Here is a 25,683-nt window from a genome sequence, read left to right on the forward strand (position 1 = left end):
TGGGTCGGTGGTGGGTTGTGCCCGGTGGATCGTGGGCTGTCAGGATTTTTTTTACCGTCAACCTACGCACCCGCCAGCGGCGTCTCCGCTTTAGCCGCGCCTGGCCCCATATGCCGGTCTCTTGTGTGCACCCTGCTCTGGTCATTGTTGTTCCTGTGGGTGGCTCCGCTCGGCCCGCTAGGTAAAGGAGGGTTTTCAGCTGCTGCGTGCTGCTACGCGGGCTTGCCTGCCCTTCTCTCACTGGAGGTGGTCCCTTCTTATCCTTGGTCCCACACGTCGGGAGGTTTGGGTTTCTTCTTAGGTATATGTAAAAGTAACAGCGCGTGGGAGAAGCATTCTTGACCGGGTTCGTGGTTTCCTTCTGCTCTCCCTGCCTCTCTGCCTCCTGTCTCGTCCCACTTCCCCCCGCCTGCGCCTCTTCGCCTTACTCTCGTCCGCCATCCAGCCACCATTGTCGCTCGTTCTCGTTGTTCATCGGTCATCAACGGCTCGCTCGTTGTCTGCTTACCCCGTCGTCGGCTTGTTTCGGCATGGCTCCTCGCGCTGCTGCTGTTGTGTTTGGTTAGGGTGGGTTTCTTGTTCAATTTGGTCGATTTCTGCTGCTCTCATCGTAGATTAATGTGTTCTGACTTGTTCTTGTGTGTTCCTTCCCTGTTCTTTTATTTACAGGGATGCTGCATCTGCTTGTGCGTGTTCCTCTTCATTCTTTCCGAGGTGAGGTTCTCCCCTGCTTTACAAGTGTTTGATGAAATGCGTGGCTGGGTTTTCCCCGGTTTGAGATCAATCTTTTGTTTTCCGAGCCATGGATGAGTGTTTGTCAGGTTAGATCTGTTCTGTGATGCATCGGTTGTTTTGTTTCCTAGCCCTAGGGATTGGCTCTGTTAATTTACATGGATGAGTGCCTGCCATGTTTGATCTGACGTGTGATGCTTTCGTTGTTGCCGTTCCTAGACCAACGGATTAGCCCTATTAGTTTAGGTATGTTTTGGTTGCGCTCTTGTCTTCGTCTCCGTTATGGTTATGTCTAGGTTGGCATGGGGTCTATTGCAGGTGATTTCTAATTTTGTTTCTTCCTCGGTTGTCTAGGCTTTAATTCTCCTGACCGTCTGGCCTGTGCATGTGGTTTAATGCTTGTGCCTTTCTGAATGGAGCTTGTTTCTGTTCATTAATTATTTGTCTGCTGCTGGTAGGCATGTGTGTGCTCAGGTTGCCATTGTTCTTTGTCTGCTGCTGGTAGGCATGTGCGTGCTCAGGTTGCCATTGTTCTTTGTCTTTCTTCTTCCATCCTATTTAGTCTAGACCCTACTTTGTTTGCTGGAGAGTAAAGATATTGCAAAGGGCTGCTCGGTGGGAGGCGAGCCCATGGCCTTGTGCGCATTCGCTTATGTTCGTTCCTTTTTTTGGTGTGCTGCAGGTCTTCCTCTGTGACGTTTGGCTGCTTGGTCGCCTGGTTTTCACGCCCCCGGTTCGCCAGATTTGTGCTGTGGGTCAGCTCACATGACGCCTCTCGCTCCGTCTTCCGGCTTGGCAAGGTTTTGCCTCCTTCCCTGGCTTTTGCTTTACTGCATTCCTTTAGAATTTAGTCTTTTAATTGATTCTAATCATGTGTGTTACGTGCGTTGTGCTGTTCTGTGCTTCTATTTACTATTGTTTATTGTTCATTGTTCCTTGTGGCTCTCTTCCTTGTTTGCTCTCGGGTGCTGTTTCTTGCTTATAATTCGGTCATTCTTTTTCATGTCCAGGATGCCTGCTATGGTATCCTTTGTTTTGCCGATCCTAGAAACTGTCATGGCTCATTATGAACTTCCTCCTCCTAGCTATCTGTGTGAGGTCGATGGGAATGCCGATGTCCTTGCTGGGGTAGAGGTTGAGGTTCCTGGGGATGGTGTGTTCGAGATGCCACAGAGAGTTTTCTTTTGGAGTCCTGCGTGTCTGGGTTCTGCAGAGGCGTATGAACGGGCTGCTCTTCAGGCAATTAGTTTTTTGCAGGGACTGTATGGATTTGTAGTTAGAGATTACAACTATGACTGTGTTGTTGTCTATAGGAATTATGGAAAGGACGCGGTCGCTGTTGCTGCATCAGCTGTTCGCTATGCAGCTTATTTGGAGAGGATTCTTGCTTGCACGCGCTCGTCCGCCGCAGACCCATCTAGAAGAGTGTTCCATGCCCCGGCCCGGCCACCTGCAAATCTAGTGTTGCTGTACTCAAGCCTCCTAGCATATGTTTCCTTTATTTAGTCAGTCTGGGATGTTGTTATTGTTCCATTGTCTTGTTTAATTGATGGTAATATTGTCCTCACCGTCCTTGGGTTTGGTTCATAAATTTGAATTCTGTTGCCATGTCGATATCGCTGCCTTTTATGTTTTATAAACTGGGCTTGTCTTGTTTAATTTCCATCAACCCAACTTCAAGATTTTCTGGGTGTTTGTTTTCTTTTTTGTTGCAGCACTATGTTGTGTATTTTCTCGTGCTCTTAGTCCCTTTGCTCGTGGTATGGCTCTGCGTCGGGCTGTGTCCTCACGTTCTGCTGCTCCTTTGGGGAGGCCTCCTGCTTCGGGGCGTGTGGTTGCCCCGCGCAGGGCTACTCGTGCTGCTGCTGCATTGCCTGCTGTCCCGGCCAGCTCTGCCATTCCCCTTGTTCGGAAGAGGAAGCGTATGTTCTGTTCCGCTTGTCCACCTCTGAATTCAATTGCATGAGTTTTAGTAGCCAGCATTTGGTTCCTTAGCATTCTCTCTCTTTTCTATATCCATAGGAGATGGCTTCTTTCCTTTCCTATCTTCTATTGAGAGTGCACGGAATCGTAAGAGGTGCAAGTTCTTGTTGAAAATACTACGCGCTCATAACAAGGGTGGTCAGTTCGTATTTCCTTTAGTTGTTCATAGGTTTCTTCTTTTTTGTTATCTGGCATGTTAGTGTCTTCTTATGGTTTGCACAGAGCATACCCTTGCGTCGCCTCTGCATCCTGATTGGGTTGGGTTTTCTCCTGACGAAGTGGGAATACTTAAAGGTATGCCTGTGTGCTGTTATCAGCCATATTGCTTTCTGCCTTCCCGGTGTCATTTGTCCTTACTAGATACGGTTCTCCTACAGCTTTTTATCCAAAAAGGTCGTACTATGGAGGTCCAGACTACCGATGCAACCGCTGCCAGGCTAGCTTTTGGTGGCGCGGGAGGGTTAAGTCACAGTCTGCTATCACCAAAAGACGAGTGGCCTACAACAACTGTTGTAAGGCTGGGAAGGTCTTCGTTAAACCCTTTGAAAAACCACCTCCGTTCTTAGCAGATCTGCTTGATTATAAAGGCCCATCCCGCAGCTTAAAGTTTATTAAGCAAATACGCCAGTACAATTGCCTGTTTGCTTTTACATCTATGGGGGCAAAAATTGACCGATCTGTAAACGATGGTGGAGGTCCAAAGATTTTTAAAATTAATGGTCAGGTCTGTCATCGTATAGGCTCGCTGCTTCCAAATGAGGGTGATTCTCCCAAATATGTAGAGTTATACATACATGACAGAGAAAATGAGGTTAGCAATAGGATCGAGGCCTTAAGTCAGCAGAATGAAACTGGCGCTGGGTTAGATAAGGAGATTGTGAAGGGTCTTATGCAGATGCCTGATGCAAATAATTCTTTGGTCAAAAAATTCCGTATGGCCAGCGAGATATTGAAAAATAATAAACATGAGGTGATTTCAATAAGGCTTATAGCTCTTGGAGAAAATGATAGCGCACAGTTTAATTTGCCTGCAACTGATGAGCTAGCAGCTTTGGTTTATGGTGAGTTTACGTTGGAGGCGCCATGTAGAGACCAGATAATACGCACTAAAGCAGATCGTCTTCGTCGTATTTCCTCTTTAGATACTACTTACATGCCTTTGCAATATCCTTTGTTGTTCCCGTACGGTGAACGTGGCTTTCAGCTCGTTGTGCACTATATTGATTCTGATAGTGATGACCCGAACAAGAGGGTTAAAATGACCATGCAAGACTTCTATTGCTTCTGCTCGCATTATAAACCAGAACAACATAATCCATATCTATGCTGTGGCCTGTTTTCATCACAGGCTGCTGTTGATTTCTGAGCCTGCATCGATGAATGCCGGCTCAATTTTATTCTTAAGTGTAACAATGATATGCGGGCTGAGAATCTTCAGGGTGTTGTCGATGCGGTAGGACAGGGTATGGTTGGTGGGTCCGAGGTTGGGAAGAAGAATATTATGTCGTTGGCTTACACTGGTGGTCGCCGGTATATGTATGAAAATTTTCAAGATGCTATTGCTGTCTCACGGGTTCATGGGTCGCCGGATGTCTTCACAACTTTCACATGTAACCCAAAATGGGAAGAAATCCTTGACTCCGTTGAGCCTGGCCAAACAGCAACGGATAGGGCTGACATTGCTGTTAGGGTGTACCACATGAAACTTTTGCAGTACCTTCATCGAATTAAAAAAGGGAATGCCTTTGGTCCCGTAGTTGCTGGTACTGCCCCTTGCAATCCTCTTTCAATTCCCTTCTCCTCCTTTTATTTACTTACTGTTTCTTCCGCCTTTTCCTCCTATTTTCAGTCTTGCACACTATTGAGTTTCAGAAGAGGGGGTTGCCGCATGCACACATACTTGTTTGGCAAAAGAAGGACGACGATAGGGTCGTCACACCAGCCCTTATAAATTCTTATATCTCAGCTGAGATCCCTGATCCTGTACAGGATCCTTTGGGATATGCTCTTGTCGCTGAGTTCATGATGCACGGCCCCTGTGGCGTTGATGGTCCAAAATGCCCTTGCATGAAAAAGGGCTTTTGCTATAAAAAAATTCCAAAACCATTTCAGGATGAAACTTCCATTGATGAAAGTGGGTTCCCCTTATATAGGCGGCCTGACAATGGACGATTCGTAATGAAGAACAATGTCAGGCTTGATAATAGACATGTGGTCCCCTATAACATGCTTATATTAAAAAAATGGCAAGCACATATTAATGTTGAATAGTGTAACAAAACGTATGTTATCAAATATCTATATAAATATGTTACCGAAGGACCAGATAAGTCAAAAACCCTGTTTGAGAACCTTAGACGTGATGGGAACCAGGATGTTGATGAGATTAAAGAGTACAGAGAGTGTCGTTATATAGTTGATTATGATTCTTTTTGGAGGGTTTACAGCTATGATATACACGACAAAACACCATCTGTTGAGAGATTGCCTATCCATCTCCTGAACATGCACATCGTGCGCTTTCGCACACATGCTACTCTGAGTTCGGTGATTAGTGATGCCTGGCTCCAAAAAACAATGCTAACTGAATGGTTTGTGGCGAACAGGGTTCACCCTGCTGCTAGGTCCTTAACTTACTGTGATGTCCCAACTAGGTGGTCTTGGGTAGTTGAGGATAAGAGATGGAAAACTAGGACAAGGAGCGATAGAATTGGTAGAATATACTCTGTGCATCCAGCGACCGGAGAGCTTTTCTATTTTAGAATGCTCCTTATGATTGTCAAAGGTGCGACGTGCTATGAGGATGTTAGGACTTACAATGGCATCGTATACTCAACGTTCAAAGAAGCATGTGGAGCAAGAGGGTTGCTTGGCGATGACATGGAGTGGTATACTGCTTTGACGAAGCTATTAAATGGGGTATGGGAAACCAATTGCGTCAGCTGTTCGTTACTATGATCCTTCACTGTGATGTCAATGATGAAGCTGTTTTCTTTGAAAAATACGAGATTTACTTAGCTGATGATATTAGGTACAGAATTCAGAAGTCGAAGAATAATTTCACATATGTTGTTCCTCCTGTTGAGTTAAGAGACATTCTACTTGATGAATTAGCTGTTATATTTGCTGAGAATAGTGCATGCATCCTAGATCACAAACTACCCTTAAAATCTGCATACCATGATGCTTCTGTGCAAAATGATATGCTTTCTGATGCGCTAGATGTTGATGTTGTTAGTCTTTTAAAAAAGGCAGAGGTGATGTATAATAGAGACCAGTTGCATGCTTACTGTGCTCTAATTGATTGTGTCAAATCTAGAAAACCTGGTTTTTTCTTTGTCTCTAGATATGGTGGTACTGGAAAAACATTCCTTTGGAATGCACTTGATGCTTATCTTAGAGGTAGTAAGAGGGTGGTGCTGTCGGTTGCATCCTCAGGGGTTGCTGCCTTGCTTTTGCCTGCGGGCAGAACAGCGCATTCTAGGTTCAAAATCCCTATTGATTTGCCTGATTATGGCAATTGTGAAATTAAGAGGTCTTCCATGCTCTCCACTCTAATTGAAGCGTCTGATCTTATTATATGGGATGAGGCGTTGATGTCCCATCGGAAATGCTTTGAGGCCCTGGACCGGTCATTCCGTGATGTCCTGTCGGCTAACAATCCTGCCTTAGCTAAAGTTCCTTTCGGTGGCAAGATTGTTGTGTAAAGTGGAGACCTTAGGCAAATATTACCAGTCATTGAGGGTGGATCTCGAGCACAGATTCTTGATGCTGCAATCACTAACTCTCCTATTTGGAATATTGTTGAAGTTCTGCACCTAAACATTAACATGCGTTTGACTGCGCACACACATGATCCGGTGCTCCAGTCTGAAGTGGCTGACTTTGCTGAGTGGGTTCTCAGTTTAGGTGATGGCACAGCACCTGCTGTCGCCCGTGAGGGGGAATCAGATCCATCATGGATAACTATCCCTGATGAACTTCTAGTTCATGCCGATGGTGATAAAATTGATGCTATTGTTCAGGCCGTATACAAAGAAATTCCTACTAGGTACTCTAATGTTGATTATCTAAAAGAAAGAGCAATCCTAACACCAACGAACGAAACTGCTGAAAAAATCAATGAGCATGTTCTGTCTTTAGTGCCTACCAGTGAGAGAGAGTACCTGAGTTGTGATACTATAGGGAATTCATCTGATGCGGTTCGCAATCAAGATGCTTTCTACCCTGTCGAGTACTTGAATGGGATTAAGGTCAATAACTTTCCGTACCATAGGTTAGTACTAAAGGTAGGCGTTCCCATCATGCTCTTGAGAAATCTGAACCAATCAACAGGGTTATGTAATGGCACAAGGCTTATAATCACAAAGCGTGCTGATAAGGTTATTGAGGCGATTGTCATGACTGGTTCAAACATAGGCGACGTTGTCTTAATTCCAACGATAGGGTTGACCTCCAAAGATCCTAAATGGCCTTTCACTTTGCATCGTCGACAGTTCCCTGTTAGGGTGTCCTATGCAATGACTATTAACAAAAGTCAAGGGCAGACTCTTTCAAATGTTGGTTTGTACTTGGATACACCCGTGTTCATGCATGGGCAGCTCTATGTCGCGGTGTCTCGTGTTACTTCAAGAAATCACTAAAGATCTTGATCAAAGGAGAGGATGATGAGCCTGTTTCTCAGACAAGGAACATCGTGTTCCCTGAGATATTCGTTTCCATTCGCTAGGCGGGATTAGTAACACCCTGTAATATATAACCAATGAATTTGCTTAGGTATGTTTTTGTGGTTTCTATATTCTTCCTGCAATAGAACCGTGGTTTTTTTGCATATTTGCCGCTTCTTTTGCCCTATCTGCCATGTCCTCCAATTTCATGCATCAAAAAAACTTTTGCGCGCGTGTGTGATGCTTTCTTTACCTGCTTGCTCACATCGATTTGATTCCCCTCTACCTTCCAGCTGATCAAGTGAGTTCATGTGAATAGTATCTTTAAACTTGCTCTTTCTTTCTCTGTCTATGCTCGTTTTCTCACCTCTGCTTGTATATTGCAGATGTCGGGCCAGAGGATGAGCCTTCTCTCCCAGATCAATGACAGAGAGATGTTCTGGAATGCTAAGGTTCTGGTGTCCCGCATGTGGCACTACCGAGGTGGGACCGATGAAGGTGCCATTATGCATACTGACATTGTGGTGCTTGACAAAGAGGTTTGTTTGGTACTGCAAAATCTATGCTCATGTTGCTAATTCTAGCTTGTGCCCCTAAATTCTAATGTAAATGTGTAGGGAACCCACATGTATGGCCGGATCCCTACTGAGCCAGCTATCAGCCTGCAAGATGTCTTGCAGGAAGGCAGTGTTTATATAATGAAGAGATTCATGTGCAAACCATCAAAGCCCACTTACAGGGTTGTTGACAGCCCATTTATGATGCAGTTCACTCGCTTTACTACTGTTGATCCTGTGGTGGATGATGAAGAAGATTTCCCATACTGCACTTACAGCCTTATGTCCTTCTCGGATATCCCAATACCAGGCCCGCACACTCCTCACTTTATCGATTAGTCATTCGATGTTGTCCTCATGTATGCCCTGCTTACTCTTGCTCTTCCATTAAATTATCTTACATTTGCTTTGCTATTTACAGATGTGATTGGCCGGATTATTGCTGTCACAGACATTGTTGTTGTACACTCACAACATCAAGCTGGTCCTTCAGATACCAGGACTGTGGTTCTCCAGGATCAAATGTGAGCCCCTTGTTTGTTTTTTGTTTGTTTTGCTTTTCTTCTGCCCTTTCCTTCTATTTACTCGCTCCTGCTGGCTTGTAGCGGAAATGAAATCAGCCTTGTTCTCTGGGGTGCTCGAGCCCATGAGTTCGAGGTAGAAGAGGTCCGTGCTGCAAGTGAATCCACAGTTGTCATTGCTATCTTTGTAGGAACACTGCCAAAAGCATACCGAGGTGATTGTTTGATCTATAACTCACTTTGTCGTGTGGTTGGTGCGACACATGCCAAGGGATGGCTTATCATTGTGAGAGCCAATAAAACGTCGCCGGTGCCCAGAAACGGGATGAGGCGAAGACATGCACGCCGGCGGATCTTACCCAAGTTCGGGGCTCTCCGAGGAGATAACACCCCTAGTCCTGCTCTGCGGGGTCTCCGCATGATCACTAGATCGAGAAAGGGTAGCTACAATCGCTCCTAGAGCTGTTTGGGGTCAAGGGAGAAGAAGAACAAGGCTAGCTCTCATTTCCCTCTATCTATGGTGTGTGTGCTATGTTTGGAAGCCAACTATGCTCAGAGGCCAACCTTTTGCATGGGTGCTCCGAGGGGTTTATATAGGCCTACCCCCCGGGATACAATGGTAATCCGGATGGGCTCTGGTCCCAGCCGTCAGTGTCTACGCTCGCCGGCTTCTCCGCCGGCTGCTGGGTCCCGCCGGCTGGTAGATCCCGCCGGCTGCCGGCTACTTGGTCGACAGGCCGACCCCACTGCCTGGGGTCTTGTCGGCGGCTGCTTACTGTAGCCGCGCCTCTGATGACGAGGGCTTTGTCGAGGTAAGCGTGGCTACAGTGGGCCACCTCGGGGGCTCTCACTGTAGCCTTACCTCGTCTTGTCTCCTTAATGGGGCTCCTGCTTCGAGGAAGGGAGTAGCCGGCTTCTGGAGGCCGGCTACGCTCTTGGCCGACTGGGAAAGGCCGGGCCGCCTTCACGCCTCTCTCTGGCTGAAGGGGCCCGCCGCCCGCGGGCCGTACGGGAGTCGGTCGTGGGTGACGTCAGGGCCAGCAAGGCTAGAGTGCCGAGCCGCACGGGAGACGGCCGTCCCGTACGGCCTCCTGTAGCCATGCCCGCCTCGGGCTTTGGGGGTAGTGGGCCGCACTGTGGCCACACCCCGTCGTGTCGCCGTTATGTGGGAACAGCTTGGAGTGGTTGTGGTCTCGGCCGGCTCTTTGGAGTCGGCGTCCTTCTTGGCCGGCTTCTTGGAGTCGGCCACCCTGTAATCGTCCTGGGGAGGGGTTGCTGAGGTAGGGTCGCCTTCCGGGAGTCGGCTTGAGAGGTAGCCGGCCAGGGAAGGCGGCCCGAATGCCTGGAGTGCTTGAAGGCCCAAAGGCCTGATAATTTTTCTGAAGAACCAGGGGTAGTCGGTTGGGCTACCCGTGGCCATTTACTCCGACAGTAGTCCCCGAAGCTGATTGGGCTTCGAGGTGGAGTAGGGGTTGAGAAGCTCGATCAGCTTCCTATCTTTACAAGCCGGCAGTTAGGAGCCGGCCTTGGTCAGGCGTGCCGCCTGAGTCGAAATCTTCTGGAGTCAGAGGGTGGGAGCCCGCTAGCGCGCGCACCGGGCCGCGGGCCGGCCGCTGGCCGTCTGCGAACCACGGGGCCGGAAGGCCAGCCAGCCCACGCGCGTGACGGTACGTCGCCGCAGGGAGGGGGCTCGCCACGTCCGCGCCCCGGCCCAGGCGCGGATCCTTTGTACCCCGAAACCGCCCGCACGTTCCGTGCGGCAGTTTCGGCTCGCATTTATGCGCAATAATCGCGAGACATGGGGGGAGTGGGCGTAGTTAATCCCACGCCCCCCACGTCCGGCCTCTTTGGCCTCGTGAGGCTATAAGTAGGGGGAGGTGGAGGGCGGCAGGCCCTCGCACGCTCCTCCTACTTCCACCGTCTTCTTCCTCTTGCCAGTTCTTGCGACAGCGCCTCGCCGCCGCGCTCTTCCACCGCACGCTCCTCCGCCACCGTGCTAGCTTTCGCCATGCCTCCCACCGTAGAGCAGCTTGGCGGGGATTGGGACGGCTCCAACGTCCATGACGACCACGCCGACTTCCTCCGCGACACGCGGCGGCTGCCCAGCGCGGACAAAGTGGAGGTCCGCCTCGCGCCGGCGAAGGAAATCTCGCCGAGGCCGCAGGAGGGCGAGCGGGTGGTCTTCCGCTTGCACTTCTTGCGCGGCTTCGGCCTGCCAGTGAGCGCCTTATTCCGCTCCTGGCTCGACTTCTATCAGCTTCAGCCACACCATCTCACCCCCAACGCGGTGGTACTGCTGTCCGCCTTCGTCACCCTGTGCGAGGGCTATCTCGGCGTCCTCCCCACCCTTGAGCTCTGGGGGGAGTTCTTCCAGTCGAAGCTGGGCACGCGCATTAAGGGCGTGCCGGCTCATACTGGCGCCTTCATCGCGTCGCGGAGATCGGCTGCCGACAACCCCTTCCCCGTCATCACGCTGATCCAATCGGTGAAGAAGTGGCAGAAGTCATACTTCTACGTGCAGAACATCGCTCCACGGGGCGACTACATCAACCTGCCGGCTTACGTAGCCGGCCCACCGGCGGGCAGGCTGCCCCAGTGGTCCTTCCGGGCTATGACGCTGTCGCCGGCGGGAAACGCCGCCATCGCCCGACTGCGGGTGATGGTCCAGTCGGAGGGCCTGACGGGGCCCGATCTTCTGGCCGCGTTCGTCACGCGCCGGGTTCTTCCGCTCCAGAGCCGGCCTCATCTGATCTGTCAGATGAGCGGCCAGCTCGATCCGAGCCGAATGTGCACCAAGGAGATGCCGCGCGAGGAGGTCGCCTACATGGTGAACTACCTTGCGAACTGCAAACTCGCCGAAGCGTGGCAGTTCGGCAAGGAGCCGTATAGCCGAGCCAATCCGCCGCCTACGGTATGCTCTCCCTGTGTCTTTTTCTCTCTCTCTCAGCCTTGTTGCCGAGCATCTCTTGGCCGACTCTGACTAAGTCGGCTTGTTCTTCGACAGAGCCTTCTGCTTCGGCCGGCCGGCGGGTCAGACGCGGAGCGCCGCTTCGTGCCCGACCGGACCGAACATGACCTGGAGGACCCCGACCTGGGGGCGGTCCATATGGACGATGACGTCGAGCCGGGCGGAGGCCAAGCCGGCGGCGAAACAGGTGGCTCCGGGTTCACTGCCACCTTTGACGACTGGCCGGACGACGATGAAGTCGAAGCCGTCCCGCGCCGCCAGCCGGCATCGGGACGCGGCGCGGGCTCCTCCGCCGCGCAGCCTGCTCGGGGTGGAGGTCAGAAGCGTCGCGCCGCCCAGGGCTTGTTCGGCAGCCGAACGAAGAAACCCAGAGGCGGGGCCGCAGCCACCAGGCGGGAGGAGGCGGCCGCGAAGGCGGCTCGTTTCTGCAAGGTGGTGAAGCAACCGCAGACCGTGTCGGCGTAAGTCCGAATCTTTCTTTGTGTACTCTCTTTCTTTCTTTTCTTTGGTGGTTCTTGAACTCTCGTCTTTTTCTTCAACGATCAGAGCTCCGTTGTCACTTGAGCGGGCGGCTGCCGGCTCCGTCGTCGAGTCGCCAAGGGGCTCTGGGAGCACCACCCGCCGCGTGGACCCCCGCACCGACCTCCAGGAGGCGACGGAAAGGAACGCGCGGGAGGCGCGGGAGGAGCAGGAGGCACGGGAGGCGGAGGCACGGAAGGCGGCCGCCGCCCAGGCGGTACGGGAGGAGGAGGCGGCGAAGGCACTCCCCGAGGCTGCAGCCAGGGCCCAGGCAGAGGCTGAGGCCGCGGCGGCGGCGGGGGAGGTTTTGATGGTCACCCCGCTGCGCGTCATGGCGCCTGGGGACATGGAACCCTCGCCAGGGGGAGCCAGCAGCGACCAGCCGGGGCTGGGGGGGAAGCGGCGACGATGTCATCATCTTGGAGAAGGCGCCGGAGCCGACCCCACCAACTGGTGCGGCCCAAGGCGGCCAGCCTGATCCGCCGCCTGCACAGTCGGTGGAGGGTGAGCCGGCCGCGGGGGCTGAGGTGGCGGTCCGGATGCCGCCGAGCCGGCGCGTGGGGAAGGCCGCGTCGGAGCCACAGAAGGCCGCGTCGGAGCCACGGCCGGCCGTGGGCTTCAGCTCGTCGGCCCGAGACGCGGAGGCGGCCAGCGCTACCTCGGGGTGGACGCCAGGCGGAGGGACAGCCGTAGTGAACGTGGCTGCACAAGACGTCCGGACCCGGCTCCAAAGCCAAGCCGCGGCGCTGAGGCAGTTCACCGACGAGTTCCTCGCAACGCGGGCGGCCATCCGGGTTAGTACTCCCATCTTGTTTCTTCTTGATCTTGATTTCTTCCGTGGGGGCGCGTCAGCGCACCCACTGGGTGTAGTCCCCGAGTTCCGAGTCGGCTGCTGAGCAGGCGGCTTGGAACTTCTTGGTGGATTTGCCTTTGCTATTTTTATTCTCACTTTGGTCTTCTGTCCATCTTGCAGGACTACCACAACCTTCGAGCGGCCGCCTTCAACTTCCAGGCTCGGGAGCTGACTCAGAAGACCGCCGACCTTACTGAGAGCCGAGGTACGTGACTTGATCTTTATCTCATGTGGGGGCGCGTCAGCGCACCCACTGGGTGTAGTCCCCGAGATTCGGGCCGACTGCTGAGCAGTCGGGTCGGATCTTCCTTGACGATTTCTTACTATTCTTCTTCTTCTTCTTCTTCCGACTTTGCAGCGGCCAACGCCAGTCTGAGGGCACAGCTGTGGGAGTCCCAGACTGCTCTTCGTGCCAAGGATGCCGAGCTCGCCGCCTTGGTGCAGGAGCGCGACCGCCTGGTCAAGAAGCTGGCCGACCAGGAGGAAGGCCACAAGGCGGCGCTGAAGGCTGTGCAGGATCGTGAAGCCACTCTCCAGGCTGAGTTCGAGACGGAGGCGGCTGGCTGGGCTGAGGCCAGGCAGACTCTGGTCTCTGGCTACGGCCAGATCGAAGATCTGGTTGACGGTAAGCCGCCTACCTCTCCGTCCTTTCTTGCCATCTGCCACATTGGCTTGTTTTCTGATTTTGGTGTTCTTTTCTTCCTTTCTTCTTCTTCGCGCAGAGTATTTCCCTGGCTATTCGACTGCCGCCAACCAGGCCATCGAGGCCCGTCGCCAAGCGCGAAGGCAGGCCGGTTTTAAGATCTCGCCAACCGCCGGCCGCTCGCTGGAGGAACAGCTCCTGGCGATCCAGGCTTGCATCCAGCCGGCTCACCGGCTGCTCCGCCGGCTTCAGCGTGCCGGGGCGCAGGTCTTGGCCGCCCTCTGGCCCGGCCAAGTGGTCCCTCGCACCCCCAGTCGGACCGCCGACTGGCTGGAGGTGGCAGTCGGCCGCTTCGAGGCTTGGAAGGTGTCGGCGGCTCGCTCCGGTGCCAGGCGGGCGCTGGAGTTCGTCGAGGCCTGGTATCCCGGCCTGAGCCTGGACCAGCTGGCTACCTGGCGGCAGCAAGTCGACACGGAGCTGGAGCCAGCGCGTCCGGCCATCATTCGGCGGGCTTCGGCGATCGCCGACTACACCGACACCAGCGTCTTCGCCCCCGAGGTGGACAACAATGGAGTCGCCCAGCCGGAAGAGTGGTTCGGGCTGGACCCGGCGTACGGTGAGGACTCGGCGGAGGAGATCGACTCCAGCGACGAGGGCGAAGAGGAGGAGGAGGAGGGTGAAGACGCCGAGCCGGCTGGTGGAGTAGCCGGCCAGCCTCAGTCTGACCGCGCCTCCAGCACTACATCGCGCGCCTCCACGCCTCCCGCCGCAGGTGGTGGTCAAGCCGGGGCCCGTTAGTCGGCCACTCCTTCAGCCGGCGAGGCTGCCTTCACCGACCAGCTCGGCCTCCATGTCGCGCCCTAGTCTGCCGTCTTTTGCTTTTCCTGTCTTGTTACTCTTTAGAACAATGTTTGGTTAAATTCGCACAATTCCACCCACTGGGTGTATTCGAACTTATGTCTGTTGCCGGCCTGTTGACGGCTTTATGTATATATATGACTTATGCATTTGGCCTTTCCTTGTACTTTTTGCTTTTTGTCCTTCTGCTTTTTCCTTTGCCGCCCTCCCTTGGTTGCCGCCTCCCCAGTCAAACAGTTGCTCTGCAATCTGTAGCCGGGGGAGTGCCTGGCCGATTGGGGAGGGGGAAGTACTTTAGCTCTGCTGGACTAAAGCTAAGTTTTTTAGGAAGCCGGCCAGCCGGCTGCTCTGGTAGCCAGCAGGCATGTTTGGAGGTTGTCTCTTTGCTATATAGGTTCGTTGTTCCTTAGCCGTTTTTTGTGTGGGCGTCCTTTCTGTCTTTCCTCTTGCTAGTCGGACAGTCAGTTCTTTGAGCTGTGACTTTCAACAAGAGAGGACTCGGGAGCCGGCGCACTACTTTTTTGACTTTAGGAAAAACTTTCGATATAGCTCAAGGCGGCCAGTCCCCGGGCCGACTAGTCGAACCCGGTGCCGGACAAAAAATCAAAATGTAATAATACATTCATGGATATGACACTCGTCATTCATAGATAAATAAAAGGCAGTCCCCGAGTACTGTTCGGGGGGCCTGTTGGTTTTTACTTAATGTAAAAGGGGAGCGTGATACATACTGCTTTTCAGCTGTAAAATCGTCTTAGGAGGTTTGCGTTCCATGGTCGCTCCGACTCCTTGCCGGAGTCATCTCTCTTGCGTGCTCTTGGTTTTTGCGCGTCGATCAAGTAGTAGGAGTCGTTGCCGAGTGCCTTGCTGACGACGAAGGGGCCTTCCCAAGGGGCCGAGAGCTTGTGCTGGCCGGCTGTTCGCTAGATCAGCCGGAGCACAAGGTCGCCCTCTTGGAAGGATCTTGGCTTGACCTTGCGGTTGTAGTAGCGGCGCAACCCTTGCTGGTAGATGGCGGACCGGCTGAGGGCTAACAGCCGGCCTTCTTCCAGTAGGTCGACGCCGTCTTCTCTTGCTTCTTTGGCTTCCTCCTCCGTGTACATGGTGATCCGAGGCGAGTCGAACTCGATGTCTGTTGGGATGACAGCCTCGGCACCGTACACGAGGAAGAATGGAATGAAGCCGGTTGACTTATTGGGTGTAGTGCGCAGACTCCAGAGGACAGCCGGCAGCTCTTCGAGCCAGCAGCCGGCCGATCGCTCCAGTGGTACAACCAGTTGGGGCTTGATGCCGGAGAGGATGAGTCTATTTGCTCGCTCGACCTGGCCGTTTGACTGCGGGTGGGCAACGGACGCTAAGTCCAGTCGGATGCCCTGCGTCGCGCAGAAACGTGCCAGTGCTCCTTTGGCGAAGTTCGTGCCGTTGTCGGTGATGATGCTGTGCGGCACGCCGTACCGAGTAGTGATGTCGGTGATGAATGTCACGACAGTCGGCCCGTTCAGTTTCTTAGTCGGTTTAGCTTCGATCCACTTTGTGAACTTGTCCACGGCGACCAGTAGATGTGTCAGGCCGCCGCGGGCTGTCTTGAAAGGGCCCACCATGTCCAGTCCCCAGACGGCAAAAGGCCAAGTAAGGGGAATGGTCTTGAGGGCAGAAGCCGGCAGGTGTTGCTTGGAACTAAAAACTTGACATCCTCTGCAGCTCTTGACTATTTCTTTAGCATCCTCCAAGGCAGTCGGCCAGAAGAAACCATGGCGAAAAGCCTTGGCCACAAGGGATCTTGAGGCTGCGTGGTGGCCGCATTCGCCTTGGTGGATGTCTTTGAGGATTGCCACTCCTTTTTCTGGCTCGACACAACGCTGGAAGACTCCAGTGACGCTGCGCTTCACAAGCTCTCTGTTGATTATTGTGTATGCTGCGGCTCGTCGTTGCACTAGTCTTGCTGAGATCTCGTCAGCCGGCAGCTCTCTGCTGACTAGGAACTTGAGGATGGGCTGGGCCCATGAGGGAGCTGTGACTTCTTCTTCTGTTAATGTGGCCACCATGACTCGGGTGGGTGGGTTGGGTGTTGCATTGGAGTCGGCCACCGCTTCTTGTGCCGCTGCAGTCCCCAGGCCGACTGCTGCAGTCCCCGGGCCGGGTTTTGAAGTCCCCGGGCCGGGTGCGACTACGGTAGTCCCCGGGCCGGTTGTCGAAGTCCCCGTGCCGCCTGCGGGATTTCTCCAGTCGGATCCGACTATATCTGGCTCAGGCGGTACGAAAATGGAATCCGACTCTGGAGACGGCTTGATGGACGGCTTGAGGAGGCGCTGGAGGGAGACGCCAGTCGGTATGGCTTGTCGGGTGGAGCCGATCCGTGCTTGGGCATCTGCTTGGTCGTTGTCGGCCCTTGGCACGTGAAGGAACTCGCACCCTTCGAAGTATCCGCTTATCTGCTGGACGAGGAAACGATAGCTCACCATGTTCGCGTCCTTGGCGTCCCAGTCGCCAGATGATTGCTGGACCACCAAGTCTGAGTCGCCGTAGCACAGGATCCGGCGTATACCAAGCTCTTTGGCTAGCCGGAGCCCGTGTACGAGCGCCTCGTACTCAGCGACGTTGTTGGAGGCGGCGAAGTGGATCTGCAGCGTGTACTTGAGCTTGTCGCCTTTGGGAGAGGTGAGGACGATGCCGGCTCCCAAGCCGGTGCGCATCTTGGACCCGTCAAAGTGCATCCGCCAATGGGTAGAGTCGGGAGCCGGCGGTAAGTACTGGGTCTCGGCCCAGTCGACGAGTAAGTCGGCCAATGCTTGCGACTTGATGGCGGTGCGGGGTTGATAGAAGATCGTGTAGGGCACCAAGGCAATGGCCCATTTGGCCACCCGGCCGGATGCATCCCGGCTGCCTATGATCTCGGCGAGCGGGGCAGTGCACACGACCGTGTTGGGGTGCTCTTGGAAGTAGGGCTTCAATTTCTTGGCAGTGAAGTACACCCCATAGCACATCTTTTGGTAGTGCGAGTAGTTTTGCTTTGAGCTGGAAAGTACTTCGCTGAGATAGTACACCGGCCTCTGGACCAGCTGGGCTCGGCCTTCCTCCGGGCGCTGGACCACAACAACAGTGCTGACGACTCGGCTAGTCACGGCAATGTAGAGGAGCATGGGCTCCTTCTCAGACGGGGCTGCCAGGACAGGCGGAGTGGTCAACATTTTCTTCAACTCATGGAAGGCTTGGTCGGCTTGATCATTCTACTCAAAGTGAGTGGACTTCTTCATGAGTCGGTACAGGGGGAGAGCCTTTTCTCCTAGTCGGCTGATAAAACGATTCAGGGAGGCTAAGCAGCCAGTGAACTTCTGCACATCTCGCAGCTTGGTGGGAATCTCCATCCTCTCGATGGCCTTGATCTTGACGGGGTTGCACTCAATGCCGCGTTCGGAGACCAGGAAGCCTAGCAGCTGGCCGGCTGGCACTCCGAACACGCACTTCTCGGGGTTGAGCTTGATTTGGAATCGGCGCAAGTTGGCAAATGTTTCTCTCAGGTCTTCCAGCAAGGTACCGCGCTTCTCTGTCTTCACCACAATGTCGTCTACGTAGACGTGGGCATTTCTGCCGAGTTGTTTCAAGAGACATTTCTGCATGCAACGCTGAAAAGTGGCACCGGCATTTCTCAAGCCGAATGTCATTGTCAGGTAGCAGAAAGCTCCAAAGGGTGTGATGAAGGCAGTCTTCAGGCGGTCAGCTGGGTCCAACTTGATCTGATGATACCTTGAGTATGCATCCAAAAAACTTAACAGCTCGCATCCGGCTGTGGAGTCTATCACTTGGTCAATCCGTGGCAGGGCAAACGGATCCTTTGGGCAGGCCTTGTTCAGACTAGTGTAGTCTATACACATACGCCACTTGTTATTCTTCTTCAGAACCAGAACTGGGTTGGCAAGCCACTCTGGAAAGAACACTTCCATGATAAAGCCGGCTGCAAGGAGCCGGGCTATCTCTTCTCCCACAATTCTTCGCTTCTCTTCTGACAGTCGGCGGAGGGGCTGCTTGACCGGCTTCGCATCATCTCGGACATGTAATTTGTGCTCGGCGAAATCCTTCGGGACACCCGGCATGTCCTTTGGGGACCATGCAAAGATGTCTCGATTCTCACGGAGGAAGTCGACGAGCTCGCCTTCCTATTTACTGTCCAAGCTCGCCCCAATGACAGCGAACCTCTCCGGGTGCTCCGGGTCCAGAGGTATCTTCTTCGTCTCTTTTGCAGGCTGGAAGGAGCCCTGCGCATCACAATCCTTGGGGTTGGGGGACAAGGCCGGCTGCTTGCCGGCCATGGCCACAACCCGTTCCAACATCTTCTTCTCTTCTGCCACCACGAGGGACTCGGCCAGCCGGCTACTGCCCATGGCGCACTCAATGGACTTCTTGTAGTCGCCGGCTACCGTGATGATCCCATTCGAGCTCGGCATCTTCATCTTCAGGTAGGCGTAGTGGGGCACAACCATGAACTTGGCCAAAGCAGGTCGGCCAAGCAATGCATGATAGGGGCTCTCCAAATCCACTACCTCGAACCATATTGCTTCCCGGCGAAAATGATCTTTGTCTCCGAAGAGAACATCCATTTTGATCTTGCCGATTGGGGAGCAAGACAGGCCGGGTACGATACCATGGAAGACGGTGCGGCTCGGCATGAGCTGCTTCGCTTTGATGTTCAGCTTCTCCATGGTATCGCGGTACAGTATGTTGATACTGCTTCCGCCGTCTATCAGGACGCGGGAAAATTTGGCAGCTCGCCTCTCCGTCGCGAGGGTGACGTCCAAGACCATTGCATAGGAGCCAGGCGAAGGCATCACCTCTGGGTGGTCGGCCTGGCTCCAGCTGATTGGCTTTTCTGACCAGTGCATGAACTCGGGGGCGCTGGTGGCGACTGCATTCACTTCTTGGTGCTGTCGGCGTCGGCTGCGCTTGTCGTCGGCTTGACTAGTGAAGACGACGTAGGCGGCGTGCTCTTCGGGGAATTCGTCTTGGATGGCGCCGACTGCTGGCCGAGCTGCCGGCTGCTGGGGGGGCTGGAGGCGGCGGGCCGGGAGGCGGAGGCGGCAGCATTCCCTCGCCCTTGGTGATGCGGGTGAGCCAGTGGCATTTCCGGGTTGTGTGGTTGGACGGCTTCGCGCAGCTATGGAACTTGCAGGGGGCGTCTAGAGCTTGTTCGTAGGAGAAAGACGGCTGCCAAGGCGGCCGGCCACCCTTCTTCTTGGGAGCGGGCCGATCCTCGGGCTGCTCGTCTTCAACTGTGGCCACCTGCCTACTGGAGGAAGTCGGCATGGGGCCCTTGCGCTTGTGGTCGTTCTGGTAGGGGCGCCGATTAGGGTCGCCAGCCGGCGTCTTGGGAGCCGGAGCAATTACTTTCCCCGAGGCGTCCACTCGGAGCTCGGTCTTCATTGAGGAGTCGGCTGTGGCGTACTTGTCGGCGATGACTAGTAACTCGTTGAGGGTAGCCGGCTCGTCGCAGAGGAGTCGGTGCTTGAGGAGGGTGCCCTCTCGGCACCCGGCGGTGAAGTACTTGATGGCCTGGACCTCGTGCACTCCCTCGCAGGAGTTGCGGAGCTCGGCCCATCGCGTGAGGTAGTCGCGGGTCGACTCGTTGGGCCCTTGGACGCAGAGGGAGAGCTGGCGAGGCTTGGGAGGCCGCTTGTAGGTGCTGGTGAAGTTGCGGATGAAGACTTCGGTGAAGTCCAGCCAACTGTTGATGCTGTAGGGCTTGAGGCTGTTGAGCCATGTGCGCGCCGTGCCTTGCAGCATGAGGGGGACGTACTTCACGGCGACGCGCCGATTGCCGTTGGCTATGCTGACGGCCGTGGAGTAGTCGATGAGCCAATCTTCCGGCTTCACCGAGCCGTTGTACTTGGGCGTGTCTCTGGGGAGCGAGAACCCTTTGGGGAAGGGCTCGTCGCGGATGCGGGGGCCAAAGCATGGCGGGCCGACATCGTCTTCTTCTTCTAACGCCAAGGATCGAGCAAGGCGGTCGATCCTGTGGCGGGCGTCGTTCTCGCCGACTCCTTCTCGGCGGCCGAGTCGGTCGCCAAGAGTCGGGTGTGTGATATGCGGCGGAGTGAGGCGTCTTTCTCTTCAAGGCGGGGGAGAAGGCAGATTTCCTTGGTGCTCTACAGCTCGAGGGCGGCCATCCGCGTTGCGCTCGATGGTGATGCGAGTCCGGCTACGGCTGGCAGCCGGCTCCTTGTCTTTCTTCTGGCGCGCGCCGCTCGCAGTCGGCGAGCGGGACGTCGCGGCGTGCTCCCGGTGCGGGGGATGATTATCAGCACGGGCGCCGGCTTCGTGCCGTTCTGCAGCCGCGTCGAGCAGCTGTTGGATCCGTCTCGTCATGTAGGGGAGCTCATCGGCTCCCAGCCCATTGAGCTCTTCTGCAGCCGCCTGAGTGGCTCGCAGATTCTCGAGCGGGGTGGCGTAGACGGGGCGATCTGCGCCCAGCGCGCTGGCGACGGCTGCGCCGCGCTTCTGGACGAAGCCGACTCGGCTCGCGCCGCTAGGCGGCGGCGTGCCGAAGGCGGCGCGGTCGACTTCGCGCTGGTGGGCCTCGGTGAGGCGTCTCATCGAGGCTATCTTCTGGCCCTCCGCGATGAGGGCAAGGCGGCGTGCCTCCAGGGTCTCGGCGTCGGCGTCGGCCGGGATGGGGACGGAGAGGTCGTGCATCGCCGCTTGCTGAGTGTCGCGGGCATTCTCGCCCGAGTTGGAGACGTGGCTGATGACCAGCACTTCGGTGACAGCGCTGCTCCCGCTGTCAGCTCGAGGGAGGGGGTTGTCGAAGACCACCATGTCGGAGGGGTAGGCGTCAAGTGACGCGGTGTCGGAGTCGATGAGCATCGGGTCGGTGGAGCCGACCGACTCCATGTCCGTAGCAGGCTCGCTAGAGACGTGAAGTTGGTCGAGGAGGCAGATGAGGCGGCTCTCGGGGTAGCCGGTGCCTGCGTCGGACGCAGGCTCGTCGGAGATGCGAGTCTCGCCGAGCAGATCGGCGAGGCGGCGCGCTGCGCAGGCGTCGTCGACGCCTTGCAGCGCGTCGAGGCAACCGCCATCGGGCGCAGCAGGCTGGCTGCGCTCGCGGGGGAGGAAGAGGGTTCCCGTCCAGAACAGGTCTCTGGACGACGGTGCACCTGGCCCCAGGGTGGGCGCCAAATGTCGGGTGGTTGGTGCGACATATGCCAAGGGATGGCTTATCATTGTGGGAGCCAATAAAACGTCGCCGGTGCCCGGAAACGGGATGAGGCGAAGACATGCACGCCGGCGGATCTTATCCAGGTTCGGGGCTCTCCGAGGAGATAACACCCCTAGTCCTGCTCTGCGGGGTCTCCGCATGATCACTAGATCGAGAAAGGGTAGCTACAATCGCTCCTAGAGCTGTTTGGGGTCAAGGGAGAAGAAGAACAAGGCTAGCTCTCACTTCCCTCTATCTATGGTGTGTGTGCTATGTTTGGAAGCCAACTATGCTTAGAGGCCAACCCTTTGCATGGGTGCTCCGAGGGGTTTATATAGGCCTACCCCCGGGGGTACAATGGTAATCCGGCTGGGCTCTGGTCCCAGCCGTCAGTGTCTACACTCGCCGGCTTCTCCGCCGGCTGCAGGGTCCCGCCGGCTGCCGGCTACTTGGTCGACAGGCCGGCCCCACCGCCTGGGGTCTTGTAGGCGGCTGCTTACTGTAGCCGCGCCTCTGATGACGAGGGCTTTGTCGAGGTAAGCGTGGCTACAGTGGGCCGCCTCGGGGGTTCTCACTGTAGCCTTACCTCGTCTTGTCTCCTTAATGGGGCTCCTGCTTCTAGGAAGGGAGTAGCCGGCTTCTAGAGGCTGGCTACGCTCTTGGCCGACCGGGAAAGGCCGGGCCGCCTTCACGCCTCTCTCTGGCTGAAGGGGCCCGCCGCCCGCGGGCCGTACGGGAGTCGGTCGTGGGTGACGTCGGGGCCAGCATGGCTACAGTGCCGAGCCGCACGGGAGACGGCTGTCCCATACGGCCTCCTGTAGCCATGCCTGCCTCGGGCTTTGGGGGTAGTGGGCCGCACTGTGGCCACACCCCGTCGTGTCGCCGTTATGTGGGAACAGCTTGGAGTGGTTGTGGTCTCGGCCGGCTCTTTGGAGTCGGCATCCTTCTTGGCCGGCTTCTTGGAGTCGGCCACCCTGTAATCGTCCTTGGGAGGGGTTGCTGAGGCAGGGTCGCCTTCCGGGAGTCGGCTTCAGAGGTAGCCGGCCGGGGAAGGCGGCCCGAATGCCTGGAGTGCTTGAAGGCCCAAAGGCCTGATAATTTTTCTGAAGAACCAGGGGTAGTCGGTTGGGCTACCCGTGGCCATTTACTCCGACACACTTAGCCCGTTGTTCAATCTGGCGGTTTGATGCACATTTTCCCTTGTCTGTGTGTCTCGATAGGTATTAAAGGCCTGAGTGGTAGCTCTGCATGCCGCTGGTACATTGATGAGGACCCGCCAGAGATGAATGCCTTTCGTGCTAGGTATTTCCTCTTTCTATGTGGTTGTCGGTCGTCGAGATTTATAGAGCTATTCTGACTCGGTTACAATTAACCATTTTTAATCCAGCCTTGCAGAAGGGCTTCCTGCCGTCACTGCTCACATCCCAGGAGAACAAGCGATTGTTCCAGCACCTGTTCACGAACCTCCTGTTGAATTGACTGTTCAGGAGTTGCTTGCCCTTGACCCATTTGACAACTTGGTACCTCCTCTCCTTACTTCTTCTATACCTTTCCCTTTTCTTTTTAGCATCCTCTCACTATACTTGTGTTCATCATTAAATGCAGAAGAAACAGTTTATTGTCAAGGTTACTATCACAGGCTTGGGCTCTGACAACCGCTGGTGGTTCCTCTCGTGCCGGAAATGCCATAAAACAGCCTACACCTCCGGATGGCAGTACCGTTGCTCAGACTATGACTGTTCTTCTATCATAGCAGATCCTTCGTGAGTGCCTTTCCCTCATAGTCTATTTTGGTTTGTCTACTGGGTTGATTCTGAGTGCATTTGCCTTGCAATGTCTAGATACTACGTGTGTACTTTCGAAAGCGATGGCGCAAATGAAGCAGAATTTATGTTCTTTGATAGGGCTGCAAAACAAGTTGTTGGCAAGCCACTCATGACTTTGATTCACTGCAAGTACCCAGGTTTTACAAGTGCGCTTGATCTTGCTCAGATAGGAGGTTCTGATGTAGGTTTGCCTGTTGAAATTTCCCGCCTTGTTACCCAGAAGTATAGGCTGGTCGTTTCTATCTCCAACAAGAATTTTCAGCCTGCAAGCACCCAGCTGTCCTTCCAAGTTGGTAGAATTGATGAAACCTTTAAGCCTGACCTTGTACCCTTTGCATCTGCTAGTGCATCATCTTCCTCTGGAGCATCGTCTTCTGCTAAGGGCTCAGACATGACAGTGCCCATTCCCACCTCTTTCTCTACAGGATCGTCTACACTCGTTGTGCTACCTCTCGATGAGGTATATATGTTGCTGGTTTCCTCTCTCAAGTTCTCTTTCACCCGTTTAATGCCTGTGTTGTTTCTTTGCCAGATGAACACTCCTATATCTGCATTCAAAGGTAAAGGACAGGCTATTGTGCCTAAAACACCCAGGTATCAATCCTCCATTTCTCCTAGCATACATTCTGAAAATACTTCTTCTTTGCCCATGACTGATGTTTTTTCTTTTTTGCAGCCGGTCCCCATGCCCAAAAAGTGCTCGCCGCAAGCTTCTTATTGGCCCCCCTAAGTCTAAGGGCACTGAACTACCTGCCTCTGTTAGCAACGTTACTGTCCAGGCTGGAAAGGTTGTCGCAGTTACCCAAACTGAAGAGGTTGCCGCCACTGGAAATGTTGTTCAGCCTACACCCATGCCAACCGTTAGTGCATGTACTTAATATGCAAACATCATTCTTATTCTGCACAAATTATGCTTGATGTGCAATAATCTTTGTTCGCACCAATCTGTACAGGTTCGACATGAGACTGAAACCACAACTGCTGAGGATCCAAAGATCATCATTCCTGACCCCTCTAAGGCCAAGAGGTAAAGGCTCATGAACTGTTACATTCAGCTACTTCTGCGCCTATGACAAAGGCATTGACTTTACTCTTGTCTTGCTCTGCCTTTTATGAAACAAACTAGGTTGTGATATTAGATTATGGAATATCTCCTGGTTTAGTATGTGCACATGGTCTGTGCTCTTTCTAATATAGTTCTATGGTCCAGTGACCATTGTATTTGCTGCTTTGTCATATCTCTTAAGAAACTGGTACATACTATTTTGTTGCCAGGTTTGCTCCCTTTTCTATGGCTCATTGGTATATGCAGATTAGTTATCTGGCCACAACAAATATTATCAACTTTTCTCTGTTTCGTTGTTCATTGATGCACTGTAAGCTAGACGCCTATACAGTTATACTAGGTCGTGATTTAGTAATCCAGTGGGTCTTTTGTTCTTTTAGATGAAAACCACCTCTCTACATGCATCTTGACTATATTTCCTTCTTCGCTGATGCATGCGATGCCATTTGATCAGGCATTTCTTTGTACGCCTGCTATTTCCACATTCATGAGAGGCTCAATAAAACATCCTTTTAGCTTCAGCATTTTTATATACGTTCTCAGTTATTTTTCCTTGCACGTCCATGCAAGATAATTAGCCATAAAGCTGGTTTTCTGCTTATTTATGTTGTTCTCCAATTCACGTGTCTAATCTTTAAATCCATGTTGTTTCTACGACATTCTATGGGTCTAGACTTTCTTGCGAAGACAAGATTATAAAAATTTCTTTTATTTTTGCCAATTGATCAAATTCAGGACAAACAACCCTAGCAAGGGTGCTGGCATCCCAAAGAAACTAAAGCAGTAGTTCTTTCATGGAGTGGTCGTTCCATGTAGTAATCTAAATATGTACATACGGTAAGACTAATACCTCTTCAATTCCATCTATTCTACATCCATGATGCATGGTATGTCGCAATATGATAATAACTGTGATTCCTCTTCTTTCTCAGGGTTTCTTCTATGTTCTGCTTGCTTATCAAGTAAAGTCTACGATGGACGGATGTCGTGCTGAACAGGCCTTCTCAACTGTACTGCATCACAGCAGCGGTTTGGCCATCGGGCTGGGTTTGAAGATCGTCGACTCAGTGCGCTTTTGGGCATGCACTGGATTTACTTTTGTGCGGCTTTATAAGATAGGGCTTTGACGCCTGCAGAATTGTGTTAAACCGCTGTCATGACAACTCCTTTATTTACGTCCTCGAACAAAGCATCATGTGTTGTAAATATCGCCGTTAGCTCTTCCTGTCTGAACTCCTTGTGACAACTATCCACTGTAAATACCGCTGGATCATGCTGCTTGCTCTAAGTCCTCTTGTTGTTCT

General features: G+C 53.8%; 1 protein-coding gene across 6 annotated transcripts; it reads left to right on the forward strand.

The window, feature by feature from the left end:
• Nucleotides 1–215: 215 nt before the first annotated feature.
• LOC109749187 (replication factor A protein 1) lies at nt 216–25,683 on the forward strand. Of its 6 annotated transcripts, none has more exons than XM_040401745.3 (17): nt 216–567; nt 670–714; nt 1,191–1,253; nt 1,415–1,532; nt 7,769–7,921; nt 8,000–8,249; nt 8,361–8,463; nt 8,545–8,675; nt 22,708–22,789; nt 22,875–23,007; nt 23,093–23,250; nt 23,329–23,773; nt 23,846–23,907; nt 23,990–24,183; nt 24,267–24,340; nt 25,115–25,216; nt 25,312–25,683. In XM_040401745.3, exons 3-15 carry the CDS (start codon nt 1,240–1,242, stop codon nt 24,275–24,277), a joined length of 1,854 nt encoding a protein of 617 aa, XP_040257679.1. In that variant the 5' UTR covers nt 216–567; nt 670–714; nt 1,191–1,239; the 3' UTR covers nt 24,278–24,340; nt 25,115–25,216; nt 25,312–25,683. The 6 variants fall into 6 exon arrangements, with proteins under 6 accessions (XP_040257679.1, XP_040257678.1, XP_045088624.1 ...); XM_040401744.3 differs by having other exon boundaries at nt 221–567; nt 23,990–24,173; XM_045232689.2 differs by having other exon boundaries at nt 222–567; nt 23,659–23,773; nt 23,990–24,173.

The sequence above is a fragment of the Aegilops tauschii genome, chromosome 2 (assembly GCF_002575655.3).
Source record: "Aegilops tauschii subsp. strangulata cultivar AL8/78 chromosome 2, Aet v6.0, whole genome shotgun sequence".
Taxonomy (NCBI): domain Eukaryota; kingdom Viridiplantae; phylum Streptophyta; class Magnoliopsida; order Poales; family Poaceae; genus Aegilops; species Aegilops tauschii.